This window comes from Pongo pygmaeus, chromosome 15 (assembly GCF_028885625.2).
Source record: "Pongo pygmaeus isolate AG05252 chromosome 15, NHGRI_mPonPyg2-v2.0_pri, whole genome shotgun sequence".
Lineage (NCBI taxonomy): Eukaryota > Metazoa > Chordata > Mammalia > Primates > Hominidae > Pongo > Pongo pygmaeus.
This window is the reverse complement of record NC_072388.2, coordinates 105,691,853-105,718,286: the sequence shown is the minus strand read 5'-3', so window position 1 is coordinate 105,718,286 and position 26,434 is coordinate 105,691,853. Positions and strand designations below refer to the sequence as shown.

Genomic DNA, 26,434 nt, shown 5'->3' with positions numbered 1-26,434 from the left:
TCCCTAAAATATAGGCGTGCATCTAGAATTTATTTTTTTGTTGAGAATTTTTACATGTTCCAGAAGAGGTGAAAAACTTCTTTGCGTGAAAAGCATCCCGAAGTCAGGCACTCCTCTAAAACATGTACTTAATCCTTGTCTTTGGCTTATTGATGAGCTCTGTTGACCACAATAACTTCTGTCATGCGGGCTGACTTGGCATCAGGTAGAGGAACAGATTCTGAATGCACTCCTCAATTGAGTGCATAACCTCCAGTTTTGTTACTGATGTATGATTCATCAGAGATGATATTAGATCAGGGATTTCAATCGGAATCTAATCTAAAAGATATAAATAAACTTTCCTAATTTAGATAGTATTACTGTGAGCACACTGCTAGTATTAAGCCATGTCTCCTGTCTGTCACACTGAATTCACGCTAACTTTGACCTAAAAGTTAACACTTGTTCTAATGTTCAAATATGTTATTTGTATTTTAATGTCTCTAGATTATTATGTGTGGCTATTTTAGCCAACAGTGAAGGAAAGCAAGGTTAACTGACTAAAAATGAGAAAAAGCACAACCTAAGGTAATGGAAGTCAGGACATCAGCGTCTCCAGGCTTGTCTATTTCTAGAGTTCATGCAACCAGGGGATTTCTTTACTCATTTTTACACAAAGAAACACCCAAATTGTCCATTTCATCTCCCATTGACTCTTATCATCTGTCTCTGTGTCAGTTTGCTTAGAATTTTGGCCTCCAGCTGAATCCAAGTTGCTTCAAAAACATGATTTCATTCATTTTTACAGCTGCATGATATTCCACTGTGTATAAGTACCATGTTTTCTTTTTTCAGTCTATAACTGATCGGCATTTAGTTCCATTATATGTCTTTGGTACTGTGAATAGCACAGTGATACACACGTGAGTTGATGTGTCTTTTTGTTCCAATGATTGGTTTTCTCTTGGACATATACCCAGTAATGAGATTGCTGAGGGGAATGGTAGCTCTGTTTTAAGTTCTTTGAGAAATCTCCAGATTGATTTCAATGGTGCTTGGGCCAAATTACATTTTCACCAAAAGTGTGTAAGTGGTCCCTTATCTCTATAGCCTTGCCTGCATCTGTTAATTTCTGATCTTTCAGTGATAGCACTTCTGACATATGTGAGAAAGTATCTCATTCTGTTTTGATTCTCACTTATCTGATGACTGAATATGCTGAGCATTTTTATAGGTTAGTTGGCCACTTCTATGTTTGTATTTGAGAAGTTTCTGTGCATGTCCTTTCTCCATTTTTAATGGGGTTATTTGGTTTATGCTGGTGATTAAGTTCCCTATGAATTACCACCTTACACACACCAAGATAATCAGCATTCAGAAAAGAAAAATGAATAGAAAAACATAATCACTTGTAGGTATAGACATACTGAATTTGGAATGGTCATGGCTTGCATGTTGGTATTGAAATGGGACAGCAACTTTGGAAAATGGTCTTCACAGAAAACCTCATAAACAAATGTACCTAGTGTCACCACTCACAGAAGTAGATGGAGAATACAACTCAAGTGTCCATCGACTGCCACAGGGATGAAGACGCTGCGGTGCGTCTGTGGGTCTGTAACCCACAGGGATGAAGACGCCGCGGTGCGTCTGTGGGTCTGTAACCCACAGGGATGAAGACGCCGTGGTGCATCTGTGCGTCTGTAACCCACAGGGATGAAGACGCTGTGGTGCGTCTATATGTCTGTAACGCAGCTTTAAAGAGGAGTGAAGCACTGACATAGGCTGCAACTCGGATGAGCCTTGAAAACATTGGATGAGTGAACTGAGGGAGACACGGAAGTCCACATTGCGAATTGCCCATTGACATGAAGTATGCAGAGGAGGAAAATCCCTAGAGACAGATCACAGGAGGTGAGTGGAGGGGAAACGGAGAGTGACGCTTAATGGAGCTGAGGTTTCCTTTTCTGTGATGAAAATGTTCCCAAACCAAATACTGGTGATATTTGCACAACACTGCAAATGTGTAAAGTATCACTGACCCGTACACTTAATCGTGGCTAAATCTGTAAATTTTATGTCATGTGTATCTCAACACAATAAAAATGAGCACCACATTTTGTTTAGTGAATCAACAACAATAACATTTAGGTTTAAATGCTGGATTCCCCAACAAAACCAGTGCTTCCTGCTGGAGCTGGATCCATCAGCCCCCAGGGAAGGGATTGGAGTGGGTCGGGTGCACAGGTCATGAAAGGAGCACAAATTCCAACCCACTCCTCAAGAGTCCAGTCACCACCTCCAGATCTATGTCCAAAAAATAGCTCTTCCTATGGCTGAGTGATGTGAGCAACAAGCACACAACCATGTTTATTTTTTGTTTTGTTTTGTTTTGGTGTTTTTTTTTTTTGATAGAGTCTTGTGTTACCCAGGCTGGAGTGCAGTGGGGCAATCTTGGCTCACTACAAGCTCCCCCTCCTGGGTTCAAGCGATCTCAGCCTCAGCCTCCAAGCAGCTTGGGCTGCAGGCACTCACCACCACACCCGGCTAATTTTTGTATTTTTAGTAGAGACAGGGTTTCACTATGTTGGCCAGGCTGGTCTTGAACTCCTGACCTTGTGATCCGCCCGACTCGGCCTCCAAAAGTGCTGGGATTACAGGTTTACACCACTGTGCCCAGCCACAAACAAGTATTTTTAAGCAAAAGACACAGTGAGGAGACATCAGTATGAGCCCACACACAAACCTTCCTGTGGGAGTTTACAGAAAAGCAGTGGGTGCTGAGGACAGAAGCCAGCACCCAGGAACCAGCAGGGAAACCCAAGGGGCACTTGGCACCGCATGAAGGCTCAGGACCGTTGTGGGGCTCAGTGGTCAGGCAGGCTCAAGGCTCAGCCTCAGAGCAGGTGTAGCAGGTGGGGAAAGGCTCTGAAGACGGAGTTTAGTGTCACCTTCTCATTACTAAACACCCTCCAGCACATCTATTCTAATGTGTATGAGTGTTCATGTGTTTAGAGAATAATATTTATGTTATGAATCTATAGCCATCTATGGGTGCATCAAGTTAACCTCTTCAACCTATGTGGACCCTGTTCATTAGGAATAAGTCCCTGTATTTGAGGACCTCACAAATTAATAATTATGTAGAATCATTTTCTTTTTCAGTCTCCTTTCCTCCCTCTTTCTTTCTTTCTCTCTCACACACTGACAAACACACGGGGTGCCGTAACATTACTTGATGTATTAAAGAATATTGATTCATTTGCAACCTGACCAGTTTAGCTGTTGTTCATGTTGTTGTAAGATCAGGAACATGTTTCTCAGCTGTGTACTCCTCTAAGCTGAGCAGCAGCTTTATTTGAAATACACAGAAACTGAAAACAATCCAAATATTAATCAGCACCTTCATAAGTAAACAAATTGTGGAAAAGTCATTTATTGGGATAGTACCCACTACTACAATCAGTAAATGTTGGATACGATCAACAGCATGGTTAAATTCACAAGTACATATGATAAGTATAATGAGCCAAAGCACATACATGTGATTCTGTTTTATAAACTGTACAAAGTGAATAGTCATTGGAAATTACATAACAAAGATCACTAACTGACTTCATGGTAAGAGAAGCGAAGGTATAGGAAGGAGAAATTGCGAGAGACAAAGAGAAAATTGAGAGGCGAATTGATTTGTTTTCTCTGTGAATAGTCATTAGGTCAATGTTTGTCAAATGGTGAACATATTGTGTGAAGATTATATGTCGTATTACCTCATTAAAGCTATTGCAAATAAAAGTCTAATGTGGTAGAAAAAGACGAAGAGAGAAATAAAAATAATACAAGAAAAGTCATGAACTCCTGAATACTCACATGAATTAACCCTCAGTTTTTCTGTATTACTTATAAAAACACCAAGATACAGCCAAATAATATCACGATATCATTATAAGAAAAATGTTTTGTGCACAATGTGCAGGTTTGTTACATATGTATACATGTGCCATGTTGGTGTGCTGCACCCATTAACTTGTCATTTAACATTTGGTATGCACATGTACCCTAAAACTTAAAGTATAATTAAAAAAAAAAGAGGAAAATCTGGTTACAAAAAAAAAAGTGTTTTGTAAACCTCACTGGGAATTTCTGGCTCTTTCCTAGAGTTAATTTAGGGAACAGTTGGATCCAATTGTGAGAAACGCAGGCCAGACACTGAGGCTGGCTCTTAGACACGTCACATGGCCCCTCCATACTTGGGGGTTTACATTCACATCTGTAAATGAAGGAAACATTGACTCTCAAAGAATATATTTCATATGCATGTAAAAGTATTAATGCTAATGAGAATTAATTACTTATGAAGTATAATCACTCACATCCACTCTTGGACACAGCCCACTCTGAGGCATCCCTTACAGAACTCATTATATAGTAGAAGGCATGCAAATAGGGTCCTCCCTCTGCTGATGAAAACCAGCCCAGCCCTGACCCTGCAGCTCTGGGAGAGGAGCCCCAGCCCTGAGATTCCCAGGTGTTTCCATTCGGTGATCAGCACTGAACACAGAGAACTCACCATGGAGTTTGGACTGAGCTGGGTTTTCCTTGTTGCTATTTTAAAAGGTGATTCATGGAGAAATAGAGATGTTGAGTGTGAGTGAACATGAGTGAGAGAAACAGTGGATTTGTGTGGCACTTTCTGACTAGGGTGTCTCTGTGTTTGCAGGTGTCCAGTGTGAAGTGCAGCTGGTGGAGTCTGAGGGAGGCTTGGTACAGCCTGGGGGTTCCCTGAGACTCTCCTGTGCAGCCTCTGGATTCACCTTTGATGATTATGCCATGCACTGGGTCCGTCAAGCTCCAGGGAAGGGTCTGAAGTGGGTTTCTGGTATTAATTGGAATGGTGGTAGCACATACTATGCAGATTCTGTGAAGGGCCGATTCACCATCTCCAGAGACAACAGCAAAAACTCCCTGTATCTGCAAATGAACAGTCTGAGAGCTGAGGACACGGCCTTGTATTACTGTGCAAAAGACACACAGTGAGGGGAAGTCAGTGAGAGCCCAGACAAAAACCTCTCTGCAGGAAGACAGGAGGGGCCTGGGCTGCAGAGGGCGCTCAAGAGACACTCAGCACAGGGTTAACTTTGGGACAAGTTGGTCAGGAAGGTTAAGAGCTGGTTTCCTTTCAGAGTCTTAGCAATTTCTCCATCTAACAGTTTCCCCAGGAACCCTGTCTAAATCTGTGATCTGGATCTGCTGAAACTGCCTGTGTCACCTTCCTCACCTGTGACTTTGGGGGAGCTAATCGTGGACACTCCAGTGTGTGGGATTTCTTGGTGACAGCAATTGTGTCTTCTGTCTAGGCATGTCTAGGGCCGGCCATCAGGAAAGACAGGCTGGAATTCTTGGAAAGAGGTGCACCTGCCATCCACCAGGGAATTTTGTTGTCTTCTGTTCTGCTAGAATTAAATCAGGCACACCAAGGTTAACTATCACTATCTTCCTAGCTTGAGAAATTTGATGGCAGGCTTGAATAACACCTATATTAAACCATCAGTGCAACACCTAGATTAGTGTCTGATTTAATCATTGGGACTATGGTCTAGCCAAGGAGACACATAAAACTGATGACTATCATGGTTGGTTCATATTTTATATTTATCAATAGAATCTGGCTGGTATTATAAACAGCTTTGCCAAAATATGTGTGTTAGTGTTGGTCTTCGGAGAAGCAAACTCTGTGACTGGATTAGGTTTGTGTACAGTTTCCTAAGGAACCTGTCCACTCTTTTGAGAGGAAATGCAGAGGTGGTGGAAGGGGTCTAGGGGAGCTGAATGCATGTGAGAGAAGTCGGTCCCTGAGTGAAGGAGAAAGGGAGGAGGACTGGGTGGAACTTTCCTAAACTTCTGTGTTGTTCTATGAAGGTCCAGCAAGGTCACTGGATCAGAGTCATGTCATAGTTTCCCATCGGGGACCCAGTGACTCCCAGCAGTGGCCCAGATCTTGTTCTTCTCCTGAGAGTAGAGCACAGGACATGGCTCCATCACCAGCCATGGCATGGAAGACAGAGCAGTCCTGGGTGCCTGGGTCAGGTGTGTTGTGCTCCCTGCAGATGGAGGGAGGGAAGTGCTGACTCAGGGCCCAGAGACTGTGGGTTCTATACAGAACATGCGCTTTTACTTCATTTTTGTGGATGACATAGAAACAGATATGCAGTCTATAAAAAATGGTGATTCCTACATTTGCCCCAATTGCTTTATTCCTTGATTCTGCAGAATGTCCAGGCACAGAATTGCCTTTCTCATATGGAATTATGACATGTGTTGAGGACGTGTGATCCCTACTTTCATGGTTTTCCTCCATGTACAGAGCTCCTAAATAGAGTACAGCTGACCCTCCTTCCACACTGTTCCTCTACTACCCACAGGAAGAGCAGATAGTTACCTGAGGCTGAATCTGAGGTGGGATCTGTCCTCTGAACCTCAGAGCCTGCAGAGACCCCCAGCTGCAGATTCATGGGGTCAGGTGTTTGTACATGTGGGAACCTTGAGCTGTTCTTTTGTCAGTGAACACTCCTTAGAACTAAATGTGGGTTCAGAATTAGGACACCCATTGATGTATCACACCTCAGCTCATTCTGCCACTCACAATCTCCAGAAATTCAGGAAATGGTTGAGTATACATTTTTGTGACAAATTTTTCTCATTTCACTTAGTTGTGAGTTTGGTTAGCAGAAAGTGCTACCATTTATGGGTCCCAAACTGATGAAGCTCATCTGCTTCAACAGAAGTTAGGAGGCTCCTAAAACTTCTCATCAGCCCCTCTCTCTGCACTTCATGTGAAATTCAGTTTTACCTGGAATTCTGATGTGTTGGTTTGCCAGATTTCCCCATAGTCCCTGTCTGATTTTCCTGGGTATCTGATCAGTTTCCTTGCCCTTCACCATACCTCGGTGACGTCTAATCACCCTGGCCCAATATCAAGAATTCTGGCAGGTTGGTTTAAGCAGGATTTGCTGCGCCCCTGATGTTTCCTCTTAGTAATTTTCCATCTTTCAGACCCCACCCTGCTGCTTGGCTTTAAATCCCCACGTTTCCATTCTGCATTTGGAGTTCAGCTGAATCTCTCTCCTCACTGCAAAACACCATTGCCCTGATCCCAACACCTACCGTGAGGACCCTGGATAAAGTCTTCCTTACTGTGCTGGAACAAGTGTCTTTACTTGATATTTTTTCTTTAATAAATCTACCTTTAGTGCTTCCTAAATTGCTCAAGGAACCTCAAAAAATAAGATAAGTGCGATTATCCATTTTACTATGTGTGTATGTGTGAATTTCAATTTCCATGTGTGGTGTCCAGAAGTCCTGAGCACAAACAGTTTTGCTTCTCGGTCCAATTATTTGATTTTGAAACCCAGGAGTCATCCCAACGTGGGTAAATTGGCGATTTGTTTTTGTTTTTACTATTTAGTGACTGACATATTTCACTTAACCTGAAGCTTCATGAACACATGGATGAAAAGTAGATAGAGGACTTGTTTGGAAATGCCAGATTCATGGTAGACTTTACCACCCACATATGTCTGGAGGTCTCCTTAGGATTCCAAGAACAGGGTGTTTTTTTTCCACAACAGGACAAGGATGAGAACCTCCAAGCTGTGGTGATAAAGGACAGGCAGGGCTATGTGAGGACAAGGAGGGGCTGCTGCCACGTCCAGGGTGTTCTCTCCTAGCAACGCCTCCATCTCCTTCCTCACACTGTGGTATTTGTCAGATGGGAGACATGCCTAGAATTTATCTTTGACATACGGATGGAAGCCCAGGCTAGAGGCATTTGACAGCTTATTTCTGAACCTACTTCTTTAAGGAATGCCCAGATCCCTTGCTCTCCTTCCTAGTTCTTAACCCCTTTAGCTCCCTTCCCCTCCTGCGCCCATCCACTGCCTATTTACAGCCACTTCCCCACACCCTTCACTGTAGCACCATTTTCTTGGGCTCCTTGGAAATATCACAGCTTTGGTTTAACTCACAGATCAGGCACACCCATGGGCCCCTCCAGAGGCTCTCGATTTCCCTCCCTCAGGCTCCTCCTTGGGGTCCTAACTTGGCCATCTCTGTTCTCTCTTCTGAGCCTGGCCATCCACAATCCATCCCATCTGGACTTGTGTATAGCAGTGGGTTAACTCAGCAGGTATGAATTGTTCAAACCCTGCACATTCCTAAAAAATAAATAACTAAAAAAAAAAAAACCAAAACCATTGTTCATTTCTTTCTCTCTGTTACCTACTGTGATGAGATCTCCGAGTCCATAAATTATTGCACCTGATAACAGTGTCTGTGGATGTCTGTAGCTTTGGGACATGCGGTACAAGTTTAATCACAGTGATTTATAGTGAATGTCTACTTTTGTTTTGCTGGAGAGGGCTGTCATCTGAGTATTGTGGTCAGTTACCCAGGTGTTCCATAGTCTATGATTCATTCCCCAAACACAGCCCTGGACAAGAAAGGTCAGCGGCACTCCCCTTGTTGTCAACACTTCACACAAGCCATCTTCCCTCACAGCTGAACAATTACACATGTGTAGGAGGCTCCACTGTGAGAGGACCCCTGAGAGCTTGTGACTGGATTCTCCGGGGCTTCACTCCTTGTGCTTTTTGTCTTTACTTATTTTAAATTGTATCATTTTGCTGTAATAAACTGTTCCTGTGAATAGAACAGTTATGAGTCCTGTGTTTTTACTGATTTTTCAGCCTACAGGTGGCATATGAGAACTCTCAACACAGTTATGTTAGAAGAAGAATTTCCTAGAGAGACCCTGACTCGATGATGATACATGGCTGAAGCATTGCATGGAAAACGTAAGTGTTCAGGTATGGAATGGCAAAATTTGATACCTGGGGAGTGACAGAATACTACAATCTATTACAGCAGCTGAGCTGAAATCGGTTTCTGGAGGTAAATGGAATTTAGAAATTATAAATCCAACTCCCAAGGAGCTGGCTCAATCAATACATAATGAAATGTGAAATGATTAGAAATAGCCTATATATGCAATTTCCATCTGTGAGAACTAAGTGAAAATCCAGGAGAGAGTTGGCAGGGAGAGGGGTACTGCACCAACCTCAGATTTTGACCATTTTCATTTAGGGCTGATGAGCTCATGACCACTAGAGTTAGCAATTACACTATGATAAAAGATAAAAGCTTCACAAACTCTACCCACCCAGAAGGTGGTTCAGGTGGTGAAATGGGAAGGGTAAGGCATGAAACGACTGAAATATGGGAGGATAGTGAGATGGCTTCTCTCTTTTTGAGTTTTATCTTTCGCTTGTTTAATAATTTTTGTTAATCTGGATTTGGAGAATGACTAGTGTAAAAGTGGATTCTGTTTTGAGTCCCTTAGAATGGAGGAGAATGTGTGGGCCAATGTTGTGCCCAGAGACTACTACAGAACAATAGTAGATGAATGTACATGACCCAAACACAAAGCTTTGTGGTTACTGATGGGAGAGCTGCACTGCCCTGGCCTACTGGATAACAGCTTCTCCAAAGTGTATTTACCCTGACAATGGAGATTGCCTTTCTCTTTTAAGTGAAAAAAATGGAACACTACAATAAAGTAGTGGTAATGCTGTGTGTGTATGTATAAGACATTCTGGAGTGGGTTTGTGATAATTGGGATATGTATCACTTATCCTTTTGTTTGTATAAATTTATGGGGTGAAAGTGCCATTTTGTTACATGGATATATTGTTGAGGGATAAAAATCTGGGCTTTGAGTATAGTCATCATCTGGATGGTGTATATTGTACCCATAAGTAACTTCTCATCCCACATGCCACTCCCGCCCTCCCAACCTTCCAAGTCTCCAGTATTTCTTATTCCACACTCTATATCCATGTGTACATATTATTTAGCTCTCACTTATATATGACATGTGGTATTCAACTTTATTCTTCTGAGGTATTTAACTTAAGATAGTGGACTACAGTTTCATCCATTCTACTGCAAAATACATAATTTCATTCCTTGTGTATTACTGAGTAGTAATTAAATGTGTATATATACATACACGTGTATATATACATACACATGTATAGTGTGTGTATGTGTGGGAATGTGTGTGTACATACATGTATATCTATGAACATATACAACTGTTTCCTTTATCTAATCATTTACTAATAGAAACTTAGTTTGGTACTATGTATTTGCTATTGTGAATAGAGCAGCAATAAACATATAAATGCAGGCATCTATCTGATATAATAATTTATCTTCCCTTGGGTAGATACCCAGTAGTGGGATTGCTGAATGAAATATTAGTTCCAATATTAATTATTTGCAAAATTTCCATACTGTTTTCCATAGAGCTTATAGTAATTTACATTTCCACTAGCAGTGTATAAAGCACTCCTGTTTCTCTGCATCCTTACTAGCATCTGTTTTTTGTTTTGTTCTGTTTTTCTTTTTGACTTTTTAATAGTAGCTGTTCTGACTGGTATAAGATGATATCTCACTGTGTCTTTAAATTGCATTTTTCTGATGATTAATGTCATTGATTATTTTTTCATATGCTGGTTGATGATTTTTATGTCTTCTTTTGAAAAATAAATGTTTGTTGTAGTAATTTGCTCATTTTTAATGTGGTTATTTGTGGGTTTTTGTGTTGCTTTTGTTTCTTGTAGTTTCTGAATATTAGCTCTTTGTCAGATACAGAGTTTAAAAATAGTTTATCCCATCCTGTACGCTTTCTGTTAAGTTTGTTGATTATTTGTTTTGCTGTTCAAATGCTTTGCTTCTTATTTGTATTAAGTCCAAATGGTCTATTTTGGTTTTTATTCTGTTTACTTTTAAGGTTGTAGTCATGAATTCTTTGCCTAGGACAATCTCTAGAACAATATTTCCTAGAATAGCATCTGCAACTTTCAGACTGTCAGGTCTCCCAGTTAAGTCTTTTATCCATATTGGCTTAATTTTGGATATAGTGAGAGATACGGGTCCAGTTTTATTCTGCTGCAAATGGCTGTTCAGTTTTTCCTGCACAATTTATTTAACAAGGTGACCTGTTCCCAGTGTATGCTTTTTGTCTAGTTTGTCACAGTCAGTTTGGCTGCAGGCATTTGACTTTATTTATGAAATGTCTATTCTGTTCCACTCATCTATGGCTTTCTGCTAGATTGTTACTTGATTGTTACTTGTGTATAATAATACTACTGGTTTTTGTATGCTTTTTTCCTTTATTCTAAAACTTTACTGAATTAACTCATCAATTCTAGCAGTATTTTGAAAGAATATTAGTTTTTTTTAAGTACAAAATCATATTATCAGCAAACACAAAGAGTTTGACTTCCTCTTTTCCAATTCGAGTGCCTTTGTTTCTTTCTCTTGCCTAATTTCTCTGGCTAGGATTTCAAGTTCTATATTGATTAAGAGTGGTGAAAGTGGGCATCCTTGACGTGTTCTGAGTCTTAGGAGGAATACTTTCAACATATTCCTATTCAGTATAATGTTGTTTCGGAGTTTGAAGGTGATTTATAGAGAATGAGAGATGTTGAGGGCAAGTGGACATGAGTGAGAGAAACAGTGGATATGTGTGGCCGTTTCTGACCAGGGTGTCTCTGTGATTGCAGGCTTCCAGCGTGAGGCACAGCTGGTGGAGTCTGGGGGAGGCTTGGTATACAGCCTGGGTGGGTCCCTGAGACTCTCATTTGCAGCCTCTGGATTCACCTTCAGTGACTTCTGGATGCACTGGATCCGCCAGGCTTCTGGCAAAGGGCTGGAGTGGGTTGGCCGTATTAGAACCAAACGTAACAGTTACGTGACAGAATGCGCTGCATCTGTGAAAGGCAGGTTCACCATCTCAAGAGATGATTCAAAGAACACACTGTATATGCAAATGAATACCCTGAAAACCGAGGACACGGCCATCTATTACTGTACTAGAGACACAGTGAGGGGAAGTTAACGTGGGCCCCTACACAAATCTCCCTGCAGGGGTGCACAGGGCCAACTAGGGGCGCTCGGGACCCACTGAGGACGGGACAGGTCCGAGGGGCGGGTGCAGGGGGAGGTTTCCTTTCTCAGCTGCAGGAGGCGGGTTTGTTTTTGCAGGAATCTGGAGTCTTATGAGGTTTTGATATTTTATTATGGTTATTTATCATGATTTTTTTAAATTGGGATTTGTGTTTTAGTAATTTTAAAATTTATATGTAGGGGTATTTTTAAAAATTAAGTTTTAGGGTACATGTGCACAACGCACAGGTTAGTTACATGTGTATACATGTGACATGTTGGTGTGCTGCACCCATTAACTCGTCAGTTAACATTAGGTATATTTCCTAATGCTATCCCTCCCCCCTCCACCCACCCCACAACAGGCCCCGGAGTGTGATGCTCCCCTTCCTGTGTCCGTGTGTTCTTATTGTTCAGTTCCCACCTATGAGTGAGAACACGCGGTGTTTAGTTTTTTGTCCTTACGATAGTTTGCTGAGAATGATGGTTTCCAGCTTCATCCATGTCCCTACAAAGGACATGAACTCATCATTTTTTATGGCTGCATAGTATTCCATGGTGTATATGTGCCACATTTTCTTAATCCAGTCTATCATTGTTGGACATTTGGGTTGGTTCCAAGTTTTTGCTATTGTGAATAGTGCCACAATAAACATACGTGTGCATGTGTCTTTATAGCAGCAGGATTTATAATCCTTTGGGTATATACCCAGTAATGGGATTGCTGGGTCAAATGGTATTTCTAGTTCAAGATCCCTGAGGAATCGCCACACTGACTTCCACAATGGTTGAACTAGTTTACAGTCCCACCAACAGTGTAAAAGTGTTCCTATTTCTCCACATCCTCTCCAGCACCTGTTGTTTCCTGACTTTTTAATGATTGCCATTCTAACTGGTGTGAGACGGTATCTCATTGTGGTTTTGATTTGCATTTCTCTGTACCCTAAAACTTAAAGAATAAAAAAAACCTTCAAAAATAATTCTTCCTAATAATATGCACTTATTCTTCTAGGTTGTATTAACATCTGTTGATATCTCCAACTACATAGCTATGGGGACATTAATTTACATCTATAGACATGTGTAAATATACAAACTTATGCATACATGTGTAGTCTTTTATATTTAATATAATAAAATAATTATAAAATATGTCCTAATGAATGAAAATTAGCTAAATATAAATTATAGTAATCCATTATTCATTGCAATGATTCTCTATAGTTTACATAAGTTGATATCTATTTGTAAGCTTAAACATAATGTATTGGTCATTTTAAAATGGCCAAGAACAAATTTCAAATGTCCTTGTCACACAAACACAATAAGGATTTGAGGATTTGAGTTGATATATATGTCAATTAGCTAGATTCAATTATTCCTTATTGCATTCATAAATCATAACATAGCTTTGCACTCTATAAATATATAGTCAAAATTTCTCAATTTTCAATGAAATTTTAATTATACATTTTTTAATCCGTCATAGGTCATGATTTTTTTCTCCCTGTCAGGATATGATTAGATTGTCCTGAGAAACTCATTCAGCCTCCTGCCTCCTGAAGGCTTCAGGAAGTAAGCTCCTAGATGGGCAGAAGCAGGCAAATCTTTCATGTGCACAGGACCTGGGGCATCTCTCTTTGGATTAAGCCACCTCCTCAGGATTACAGGGCTCTTCAGTTTTCTCAACAGGCTGTTGTACCAGATAAGCATAAGAACACTTAATTTCATTATACTTTGCTTTAATTTTTCAAAAAAAACATAAAGGTAATAATTTTAACAATAAACATATTACAACCTGCTATACATGAAACCTTTCCTGTGCTTCAACCTTTCTTCTCAGGAGTTTGTATGTATTACATATATTCAGTTTTTTTCTGAGTTAGAATGCTTATTACAGATGATTCCTCTTATTGCAGATTACTCTTTTAATTTATCTCTTAGAATGATTTTTCCAGGGTCCCCGCCTGGTGGAATGGAGCGGCGCCTGGGCTGAGCCAGGCCTCAGGGGCCTCCGCACGTGCCGCACGGGGAGCAGACGCCATGCGGGCGGAGACTGAGCGCGAGGAGAGGCCGGGTCGGAGTGGCCGCCGAAGCAGTGCCGGGGATGGAAGAACAGCCCATCTTCACCACCGGAGCACAGGTCTTCCAGATTGACCCCAACACCAAAAAGAACTGGATGCCTGCGAGCAACAGGCGGCCACCATTTCCTGCTTCTGTGATGTCACAAGGAACATCTATGGGATCGTCAGTGTGGACGGAGCCAAGGTGACCATAAACAGCACAATCACACCGAATATGACCTTCATCAACACGTCACAGACGTCTGGGCAGTGGGCCGACAGCAGAGCCAACACGGTGTTTGGTTTGGGGTTTTCCTCTGAGCAGCAGCTGACAAAGTTTGCAGAGAAATTCCAGGAGGTGGAAGAAGCGGCCAAGACAGCCAAAGACAAGACCCAGGAGAACATGGAGCCCTCGAGTAATAATCCCGAGAATCCGGGCATGAAGCCCCATCTTCTACTCTGGCATCCAGTGTCAACGGGACGGACGATGAAAGGCCTCTCAGGCCGCTGCAGCCGACACGCACCTGCAGTCTGAGAACCACAAGCTGAAGGCGGCCTCGACGCAGAGAGCTGCCCACGGGAAGAGGTGGGAGATGGAGCTGCAGACCCGGCGGGAGAGCGACGCCCGGCTGCCCGCGGCGCTGCAGGATTCGGTGGCCAGCGCGGAGCAGAGGAAGAGGCCGTGAGATCTACAGAGAGGAGAAGAACACGCAGCTGAAGAGGAGGATCCAGGAGCTGGAGGCCGAGCTCCGAGAAAAGGAGACAGAGTGGAAGTCTCCGAAAACAAAGTGAAACTACACCTCAGCTCAGGTCAGAGTGCAACTGTGTCTCTGAGAAGATGGAGGCGGCAGAGAGAGGATCAAAACCTGGAAAACAAAGTGCGTTCCCTAAAGACAGACACTGAAGAGAGCAAATCCAGACAGCGCCACCTGGAGGTGGAGGTGAAGAGCTTCCTGGAGGTGCTGGACCGGAAGATCCACAACCTGCATGACTTCCGCCCAGGCCTTCCATGCTGGGCACCAATAACTAGGGCTGGCCGAGGCCCAGGCCCCTCCTGTAAGTCCCAAGCATGTGTGCAAGACCAGATGGCGCTAGGACGTTCCCTGTGTGCGTTGCTTCTGTAAATGCAGGTGCAGTTTCTTGTATTTCCAAACCAACTGTGCCGTCCACTCACCCCTTTCCAGAATAGAAATCTCTTGTCCAGGCACGGTGTCTCACGCCTGTAATCCCAGCACTTTGGGAGGTTGAAGCGGGAGGATCACGAGGTCAGGAGACCGTGAGTATCTTGGCCAACATGGTGAAACCCCGTCTGTACTAAATACAAAAAATTAGCCGGGCGTGGTGACAAGCACCTGTAGTCCCACCTACTCGGGAGGCTGGTGCAGGGGAATCGCTTGAACCAGGAGAGAGAGGTTCTCTGGCCTTGTGACGTTGTGGACAACTGGAAGATTCTGACTCAGGAATCCAGAACTAGGTCTACCTTCAACATTTACACAGTCAGGCCAGGGATATTTATATCTTTTGTAAGGGCTGTTGAAACCATATGAACTGAAAAAAAGCATTTTCTAATCCAAATAATGATATTCTTTACACCAGGCCATCGGGCTCCTTTTATCGAATAGCATTAAGGGTATTTGAATGTCCACCAGGCGCCAGCCCCAGGGAGCACACAGAGAACAACATTCCTCTCCGTCAACAACGAGAGACTTTAAAACAACTCTTTAGTGGAGACTTATCCAGAGATGGCAAACAGGTTTCTGGTGGGTGCATTTTCTGGCCTGGGGATCACCTGCATCCAAGATATTGCTCTCTGCCCCCCAGTTTGTATGGTTGTGACAATGTTCCTTTTCTTGGTTTTAATTTCTGAGCAGATGATTGTGGTGTGGGAACAGCACACAGTGAGGGTGCCTAGCACAATGCCTGGCACAAAGTAGGTGTTTAATAAATGTTTGTGTGGCTCACACCTGTAATCTCAGCAATTTGGGAGGCTGAAGCAGGCGGATCACCTGGGGTCGGGAGTTCAAAACCAGCCTGACCAACATGGAGAAACCTCATCTCTACTAAAAATACGAAAAAAAAAAAGCCGCGAGTGGTGTTGCATGCCTTTATTCTCAGCTACTCGGGAGGCTGAGGCAGGAGAATCGCTTGATCCCGGAAGGCGGAGGTTGCGGTGAGTGGAGATTGTGCCATTGCACTCCAGCCTGGGCAACAAAAGCAAAATGCCATCTCAAAAAATTTTTTTTCTAAAGCCCCACTCAAAACCAGGGTATTATTAGCAGTGTAATAGTTGGACCACAATTGAAAATACATTCGATTCAGTTCATATACTCTCAAATATCCTTTTTCCTCTTAAAGTTGTTCTGTTGTAATATTACACAAAATATTAGTAATTTATACTAATGACACAGGTTACAATATTGTTTACATAATTTAGTGACATTTGATGGGAAAAAATACATGTTCCCCATGTCTTGAGTATTTTTTCCTTCTCTATAAAATGTATGCTTATAATTATTTAAGTTTCAGATGCTACCATTATCTTTTTTATTTCTGGGATTTAATTTTAGTAGGTATACTGGAATACCTTTTATTAATTCATATAATATTCATATTTTGGATAGGGTTTTAATATTTTACTATTTACTGAATTTCAAACTTTTCTACTTTTTTTGTTTTTTTATGAGATAAAATTCACACATAAGAAAAAATGCATAGATCTGGAATGTGTCACTAGAGAGTTTCTGGCAAATGTGAATACCCTTGTCCCCAGCACCTAAGGTAGCCTGAAGAGCAAGTCCATCCCCACAACATGCGTCTTTTTCTGTGCCTGCGGTCAAATCCTGCATGGGGAAAGGTTTTGATTTCTGACACTATAGATGTATTTTTTTCTGCTTTGAACTTTATATAAATGGAATCAAACATTAGAGACTGTTTTTGGTAAGGGGCTACTTTTCTATTTTTGAGGTTAATTCATGCTAGCTAATATATAAAATTAGATCAGCATATTGTCGTTTATTCAATTCATGGACTGACTGTGATATGAACCACCAAAATTTTCATGTACATGGAGAGAGAGAAAGAGAAAGAGAGGAAGCAGAGAGATTTTATATCTGAGTAGTAAATAAATGACAATGTTTTCATTTATTTTTCTGTCAGTGGACTTTAAATTTGTGTCCAGTTTATGAATATTATATGCAGAGCTGTTACAAATATCTTAGTGTAAGTTTTCTGATGTTCTATTTCTATTGAGAAAATACGAAGTATGTATTTCTTTATTCTAAGAGTAAGTTTAATATTTTTTCAGTGGTATTGAGGCATAATTGAAATATTTTTATAATATATATGTTTAAGGTGCACCAATTGATGTTTTGATATTGTATTAGTCCATTCTAACACTGCTATAAAGAAATGCCTGAGACCGAGGTGGGAGGATCACGAGGTCAGGAGATTGAGACCATCCTGGCTAACATGGTGAAACCCTGTCTCTACTAAAAATACAAAAAGTTAGCTGGGCGTGGTGGCAGGTGCCGGAGTCCCAGTACTCCGGAGACTGAGGCAGGAGAATGGCGTGAATCTGGGAGGTGGAGCTTGCAGTGAGCTGAGATTGCAGCACTGCACTCCACTCCAGCCTGGGTGACAGAGCGAAACTCTGTCAAAAAAAAAAAAAAAAAAAAAAAAAAAAACGCCTGAATCTGAATAATTTGAAAAAAAAATAGACGTAAGATGTTTAATTGGCTTGTGAGAACTCATACACTGTCATGAGAATGGCACCAGGAGTCAGTTCTAAACCATTCATGAAGGACCCACCCCATGACCCAGTCACCTCCCACCAGGTCATACTTTCACAATTGAGGATTATAATACAACATGAGATTTGGGGTAGGACACAGATCCAAAGCATATCAGATATACATTGTAAAATGCTCATCATAGTCAAGGTAATATCCATCTTCTCACAGAGCTACCATTTAATTTTTTTTTAAATGTAGAGCGTGTGTGTGTATGTGTGTCTGATAACAACACCTAAGATCTACTCTTTTAGCAAAAATCACTTTTACAATACAGTATTAAATACAGGAACATTGCTGTGCATTAGATCTCCAGAAATGATTCAACTTGCACAACTGAAACTCTGTGCCCTTTGACCAACATCACCCAATTTCCCTCTCCTCCCAGGTTGTGGGACCCAGTATTCTACTCTCTGCTATCAAGAGCTTGGATAGTTTAGATCCTACATGTAAATGAGATCATGCAGCATTTGTCTTTCGGCATCTGGCTTATTCCACTTAGCATCATGTCCTCTAGCTCCATCCATGTTGTTGCAAATGTCAGAATTTCCTTTTTTTTTGAAAGCCAAATGAAATTCAGTTTTATATATATACATTTTCTTTATAGATTCATCAATCTATGATCATTAAATTCTTTCACAAATCTACACTATTATAAATAATCTTGCAATTAACATGTATTTGACATCATAATTTTATTTCCTTTGAAGATATAACAAGAAGTGGAATCATCAGATCATATGATACCTTTATTTTTCAATTTATTGACTAACCAATCTTACCATACAATATAAGGATACCCTCTTCACCACATTCTTGCCAACATTTGTTTTCTTTTGTCTTGCTGATAATAACCATTTTAAGTGGTGTGAGGTGATATCTCATTGGGCTTTTTATTTGAATTCCCCTGATAATTAGGAATGTTGAGAACCTTTTTAGGGTCTGTTTTTCACGTGTGTGTCTTCTGAAAAAAAATCTCACTAGGTTTTTGCCCTTTGTATTAGGTCAGTTGATATTTGCTGTTGAGTTGTATGGGTAATTTATACATTTGGATAGAACTTCTTGTCAGATATATGATTGCACATAGTTTTTTTTACTGTGCTTGCTTTTGGTATTAAATTCAAATAATTTCTGAATCAATGACAGGAAGATTTTTCCATGTTGTCTATGAGTTTATGGTTTCAGGTTATGTTCATTTTTAGTTGATTTTTGTATATGGTGTTAGAGAAGTTCTAATTTCATTTTTTTTTTGCACATGCATGACCATTTTCTACATCATTGATTGAGGAGGCTGTCCTTTCTTCACTGTGTATTCTTGGCATACAAAATCAGGAAGACACATAATTAAAAAAGAAAACATCAGATGAATATTCCTGATGAACATAGACCTAAAAGTTCTGAGCAAAATACTAGCAAATAGAATCCAGAAGCACTTTAAAATGTGATGCATCATGATCAAGTAGGCTTTACCCCTGGAAGGCAAGTTTCATTCAACATCCAAAAATCAGTAACTGATCCACCATGTAAGCAAAATAAAAGCAAAAAACATACGATTATCTCAATAGATGCTGAGAAAGCTTTTGATAGCATCCAACATCCACTCATAATAAAAACCCTCAACAGACTAGGCATCAGAAAAATATACCTCAAAATTATAAGAGCTATCTATGACAAACCACAGTCAACATCATACTGAATAAGCAAAAGTTCAACCCCCTTGAGAATTGAAAAAAGACAAGGATGCCATCTCACCACTCCTATTGAACATGGTATTGGAAATCCTAGTCCGAGGAACCAGGCAATAGCAAAAATAAAAGGCAGCTGATATGGTTTGGATTTGTGTCCCCACCCAAATAGCATGTCGAATTGTAACCACCAATATTGGAGGTGACGTCTGGTGAAAGATGATTAGATCATGGGGATGTGTTTTCCTCTCTCACACTGTTCTCCTGACAGAGCTCTCAGGAGATCTGGTTTCAAAGTGTGTGGTACCTCTACCTTACCTCTTCCTCCTGCTCCAGCCATGTAATACATGATGCTTCCCATTCTGTCATGATTGTCAGGTTCCCGAGGCCTCCCCAGCCATGCTTCCTGTACAGTCTGCAGAACCATGAATTAAACTAAATTAAAGAATTAAATATCTTTATAAATTACTCAGTCCTGTGTGTTTCTTTGTAGTGTGAGAATGGACTAATACAGCATCCAAATGGGAAAAGAATTCAATGTATCTGTGCAAACTGATGGTATAATTCTATACCTATAAAATTCTAAAGAATCTGACAAAATAATTCAAGAGTAGATAAACAACTTTGGTAAAGTCTCAGGATACAAAAATCAATTGTACAAAAGTCTCCAGCATTTCTACATCCCAACTACATCCAAGCTGAGAGTGAAATCAAGAACACGATCCTATCCCACTTACAATATTCACAAAAAATGAAGTGCCAGGAAATACAGGTAAAAAACAAGGTGAAAGAACTCTATAAGGAGAACTACCAAACAGCAGAAAGAAATCACAAATGACACAAATAAATGTGAAAACATTTCATACTCATGGATTGGAAGAATCAGTATTGTAAAAATTGTCATACTGCCCAAAGCAATTTACAGATTCAATGCTATTTACATAAAACACTCACCACCATTCTTCAGATAATTAGAAAAAAATATATTCTAAAATTTATATGGGATAAAAAAAAGACCCTGAATAGCCATAGCAATCCTAAGCAAAAAGAACAATGCCAGAGGCATCATGGTACTGAATTTAAACTACACCATAAAGTCATGGTAACGAAAACAGCTTGGTACTGGTAAAAGGACAGACATGCAGAAAAAGTGGAACAAAAGAGAAAACAGAAATCTGCACACTTGCAACCATCTGATATTTGATAAGGCTGACAAAACAAGCAATGGGGAAAAAAACTCTATTCAATAAATGGTAACTGGATTCTGGCAGATATGCAGAATGCAAGACTGAAGGAGGTTGGGCAGCTTCTACCTAGATTTCAGAAGATGTGTATAGAGAACCCTATATGCCAAGGAAGAAGCCTGATGCAGGAGTGGAGCCACCACAGACAGTGTCTATCAGGACAGTGCCAAAGATGGGGAAAGATGGGGTCGGAACCCCCATTCGGAGTCCCCACTAGGGCACTTCATAGTAAAGCTGTGAGAATGTGGCCACAACCCTCAAGATCCCAGAATGGTAGAGTCAAAGGCAGCTTGCACTCTCAGCCTGGAAAACCTTCTGGCACTTGACTCTAACCTGTGAAAGCAGCACCATGGGCTGTGCCCAGCTACAGGGATGATATTCCTGAGGTTTTTGGGACTCCTTTGTCCTAGTGTGCCCTGGTGGAAGTACACAAAGTCAAGAGAGATTATTTTGTAACTTTAAGATTTAATATCTGCCCTACTAGGCTTTAGGTGTGTGTAGGGCCTGTTGGCAGTTCCTTTGACCAATTTATTCCTTTTGTATTGACAATATTTACCCAATTCCTGTGGCACTATTGCACCTTGGAAGTAAATAACTGTTTAAAACATTTTTTTTTTATTTGAGACGGAGTCTCGCTCTGTCGCCCAGGCTGGAGCGCAGTGGTGCGATCTCGGTTCACTGCAACCCCTGTCTCCTGGCTTCACGCCATTCTCCTGCCTCAGCCTCCCTAAGTAGCTGGGATTACAGGCACCCACCAGCACGCCCGACTAATTTTTTGTATTTTTAGTAGAGACAGGGTTTCACTGTGTTAGCCAGGATGGTCTTGATCTCCTAACCTCGTAATGTGCCTGCCTCGGCCTCCCAAAGTTCTGGGATTACAGGCGTGAGCCACCGCGCCCAGCCTGTTTAAAACATTTTGCAAGCTCATAGCTGCAGAGAAATTGCCTTAAGACTCAGAGGAGACTTTGGCATTTTCAGTTGGAGGTTGACCAAGTGAAGAGTTTTGGGAACTATTAAAAAAAAAAAAAAAAAAAAAAAGACAACTTTGCAATCTAAGAAAGACATGAGATCAGGACACAAGAGTAAAATGATATAGTTTAGATGATGGTCCCCGCTAAATCTCAAGGTGAAATGTGATTTACAACATTTGAGGTGGGGCCAACTGGGAGGTTTTGGGACATGGGGAAAGATCCTTCAAGAATGGCTTGGTATCCACCCCACGGTAATTAGTGAATTATTTCTGTATTAGCTACTGTGAGATCTGATTTTCAAAATAATCTAGCAACCATCCTCCCCTTTCATGTCCTCCCTTTCGCCATGTAACATAGCCTGTTTCCCCTTTGCCTTCCGCCATGACTGTAAGCTTCTTGAGGCCCTCACATGATGCAGATGCTGATGCCATGCTTCTCACATAGCCTGCAGAACTGTCAGCCAAATAAGCCAAATAGACGAATACACTGTCCAAAGCAATATACAGATTCAATGCAATTTCTATTAAGTAACCAATATAATTGATTGCATATTTAAAACCATAAACTTTATATGGAATCAAAAAAGAGCTTGAACATCAAAAGCAACCCTAAGGAAAAGTAACAAAGCTGGAAGCACTACATTGCCGGACTTCAAATTATACTACACAGATATAGTAAGAATGACATCATGGTACTGACAAAAAATAAAGATTGATGTAACAGAATAGACAGCCCGGAAATAAAGCCAAATACCTACAACCACCTGTTATTTGACAAAACTGACAAAAATATACACTGGAGAAACAACCCTTTATTCAATAAGTGGTGCTGGGAAAATTAGACAGCCACACATAGAAGAATAAAACCAGACTTCTGTCTCACAATAGACAAAAATTAAGTGAATATGGATTCAATACTTAAAAATATAAACGGAATCTACAAAAATGTTTGAAGAAAATGCAAAAAGTTCTCGGGACATTGGCCTAGGCAAATAAAACATGACTAAGATTTCAAAAGCAAATGCAATGAAAACACAAAGAGACAAACAGGACTTAACTGAAGTAAAAATCTTCTGCACAGAAAAATAAATAATCAACATGGTGAGTAAACAACCTGCAGAATGGTAAAAGGTATCATCTCACCTCAGTTAAGATGGCTCATATTAAAAACACACACACAAAAACACTGACCAATGCTGGTAAGGATACAGAGAAAAAGAAAACTCTTATGCATTGTTGAGGAGAATGTAAACTAGTACAGTCGCTATGGAGAGCAGTGTGGAGGTACCTCAAAAAACTACAAATAGAACTACCATATGATCCAGCAATTCCACTACTGCAAATTTATCCAAAGGAATGAAAATCGTTATATCAGAGAATTCTGCACCCCAGTGTATATGGCAGGACCTTTCACAACAGCCACGATATGGAATCAACCCAGGTGTTGGACACAAGAGAATAATGGTTAAAGACGATGTGAAGCATATACATGATGAAATACTCATCAGCCATAAGAAATCATGTTGTTTGTGGCAATGAGGATGGAACTGGAGGACATTATGTTAAATGAAATAAGCCAGGGACAGGAAGTAATACACCTTGTTTTCTCACTCATAGGCGGAAACTAAATAATTGGTCTCCTAGAAGTAAAGAATAGAACAGAGGATACCAGACGCTGGGAAGGGTAGGGGAAAGGATGAGATAGGCAGAGATTTGTTAAATAATACAAAATTAGAGCTAGGGAGGAGGAATAGATTATAATGATCTTTACCACTGTAGGATGGATACGGTTAAAAATAATATGTAGTTTTAAATAGAAGAAGGATATTGAGTGTTTCTAACAAAAAGAAATGGTTTGAGATGATGGATATGCTAATTACCCTAATCTGACCCCTATGCATTATATGTATCAAAACATCAGTATGTACCTCATGAATATTTACAATTATTGTCTATTAAAATTATATTTAAAAATAACTCAAAATTCATTGGCAGTGACATAAATGGAGGCTCTGGGATAGGTGTGGGGATAAAGGGAGGCTCTGGGATACATTACAGGCCTAACATGTCAGTGGGCAGAGGAGCTTCCATTAGCTTTTTCTATTTGTAGCACTGAGCAGATGTGACATTTCTCAAAGTTTCCCCTACAATAGAAACCTGAGTTCCAGGGAGGTCTTGCAAGCTGGTATGCCGATGGAAGAAGCAGGAGTAGAGGGTTGCTGGCCCATTCAACAATAGTAGGATGATTATTGTGCATGTAGAGAAGTCAACATTGTTTTAAATAAGTTTCATCACTGGATGACATGAAAAACAAATCCAATGGAAATCCTTAAATATTATTGGTAGTGAAACTGTTTGGGGTGAAGAAATGTTCACTGAAGTTGAGTGAGCCAGTAAAGCTGTTAAGAACTACAATAAACATTGGATTGGATTCAGCTTTGTCTGAATTCAATGTGATTGTTACTGGCTCAGGCAGGGGTCAGAAATCAAGATGGATAGGTGGTACCAACCAGAAAAAGCCATGGACCAGAAAGATTCACAGCTGAATTTATTCGGATGTATAAAGAAGAGTTGCTACCAATCCTAGTGAAACTATTCCCCAAAAATCAGGATAAAGGACTCCTCCCTAAATTATTCTGTGAGACCAGCATTATTCTGATAACAAAACCTGGCAGAGACTAAAAAAAAAAGATAACTTTGGGCCAATATTCATGATTCAAAAATGCTCAAATACTAGCAAACTGACCACAGCAGCACATCAAAAAGCTAATCCACCATGATCAAGTAGACTTTGTTCCTGGGATGCAAGATTGGTTCATATACACAAATCGGTAAATGTGATTCATTTCATAAACAGAACTAAAAACAAAACCATGCTATCAATGGACATAGAAAAGGTGTTCAATGAAATTTAACATTGTTTCATATCCAAAACCCTCAACTAGGCATGAAGAAACATACCTCAAAATCATAAGAACCATCTATCATGAACCCACAGCCAAAATCATACTGAATGGGCAAAAGCTGGAAGCATTTTTCCCTGAAAACTGGAACAAGAAAAGCATTCCCACTCTAACCACTCCTGTTCATCATAGTCATGGAGGTCCCAGCCAGAGTGTGCAGGCAAGAGAAAGAAATAAAAAGCATCAGAACAGGAAGAGAGGGTGTCAGACCATCTCTGTAGAGGAAATGATCATAATCCTGAGTCTGTAGTTTGGTGATTGACATTAATTTGGAAAAACTGTCAGTCATCATCGCTTTAAATATTTCTTCCTAGCCTTTCTCTGTTCCTTCTCTTTCCCATTATGTGCATGTTATACCTTTATAATTGTCTCACAATTCTTGGATAAGCTGTTCTGGTTTCTTATGGGTATTATTTGTGTACTTGTGTGTTTGTGTGTGTATTTGTGTGTTTACTTTTTAAAAAAAAATTTCTCCATTTTCTTTTCAGTTTGGGACATTGCTATTGAGATATTTTTAATTTCAGACTTTTTCCTCAGCCATGCTGCATCTACATATAAGTCCATTGAAAGCATTACTTAATTCTGTTACAATATTCTTGATATCTACATTTTTTTCCTTTTTAAGAATTTGCATCTTTCTACTTGCATAGCACAACTGTTCCTGGATGCCCTCTGCTTAACTCATTACAGCCCTTAGCATATGAGTTACAGTGATCTTAAATTCTTTGTTTGGTAATTCCAACTTACATGACATAGCTGAGTCTCATTCTAATGCTTGTTCTGTCTTGTCACGCTGTGGTATTTTTCTCTTAGTATGTCTCGTGATTTTTTTATAGCCAGAAATTATGTACCAGGTAAAAGAAACTGCTGTAAAGAGGCCTTTAGCGATGTCATTGTAAGGTGTGGAGAGAAATGTGTTCCATAATCCTATGGCCATGGCTTAGTCTAGCAACCTTAGGCCTTTGAAAATAAACCCTTACATGAAAGTGAAAACATAAGTAACATAAGTCTTAGATTTGGAGAATTTGCTTGCAAATCAAATATTTGGAAAATGACTTTTATCACAAATGTACAAATTACCTTACAATTGAACAACAACAAAACCACACAAATTAATTTTAAAATGGGCAAAGATCTGAATAGAAACTGCATCTAAAAATAAATATAAAAAGAGATCAACTTCATTTTCATTAAGTAATGCATGTTTAATATTCAAAAAATACTACTATCTTATGAGGATGGGTGAAATACACAATATAGATAATACCAAATGGTGATGAGGAAGCTGAAAAACAGGAACATTCACCCTTTGCTGGTGGTAATGCTGAAATGGCACATAGACATGTAAAGTTAATAATTTAGTGTATATTACAAAACAGCTAGAAGAGAAGATTTAGAATTCTTAACACAAAGAAATAATGATGGAGATGAAAGATATACCAGTTATCCAGATTTAATCACTGCACATAATAATCTTTTATCAAAATATAATATATACCCCATAAAGGTTTTGAACTCTTATGTATCTATATAAATTAGATATTTAAAAACACCAATACAGGGGAATCCAGCTAATTGCAGATTCCCTGAACGTACCCTTTCTTGTCAAAGAGGAGTTCCAGAGACACTTGAAAACGTAGTGCAGTTCATGTTAGAAATAGAGGTTCAGAAATGCCTCATTATACCCTCCTCCCTTTGGAATTCAAGTACAACTAACCAGTATTTTTCAA

At 40.2% G+C, this 26,434-nt stretch overlaps 1 pseudogene and 1 gene segment (V, D, J or C); both read left to right on the top strand.

The window, feature by feature from the left end:
• The first annotated feature begins 1,701 nt into the window (after positions 1-1,701).
• LOC129013262 (homer protein homolog 2-like) lies at positions 1,702-20,267 on the top strand (annotated as a pseudogene).
• Positions 4,223-6,096, top strand: LOC129013263 (immunoglobulin heavy variable 3-43D-like). The segment is given in 2 exon segments: positions 4,223-4,599; positions 4,703-6,096. Coding segments are annotated over 2 exon segments (471 nt in total).
• Positions 20,268-26,434: the final 6,167 nt, after the last annotated feature.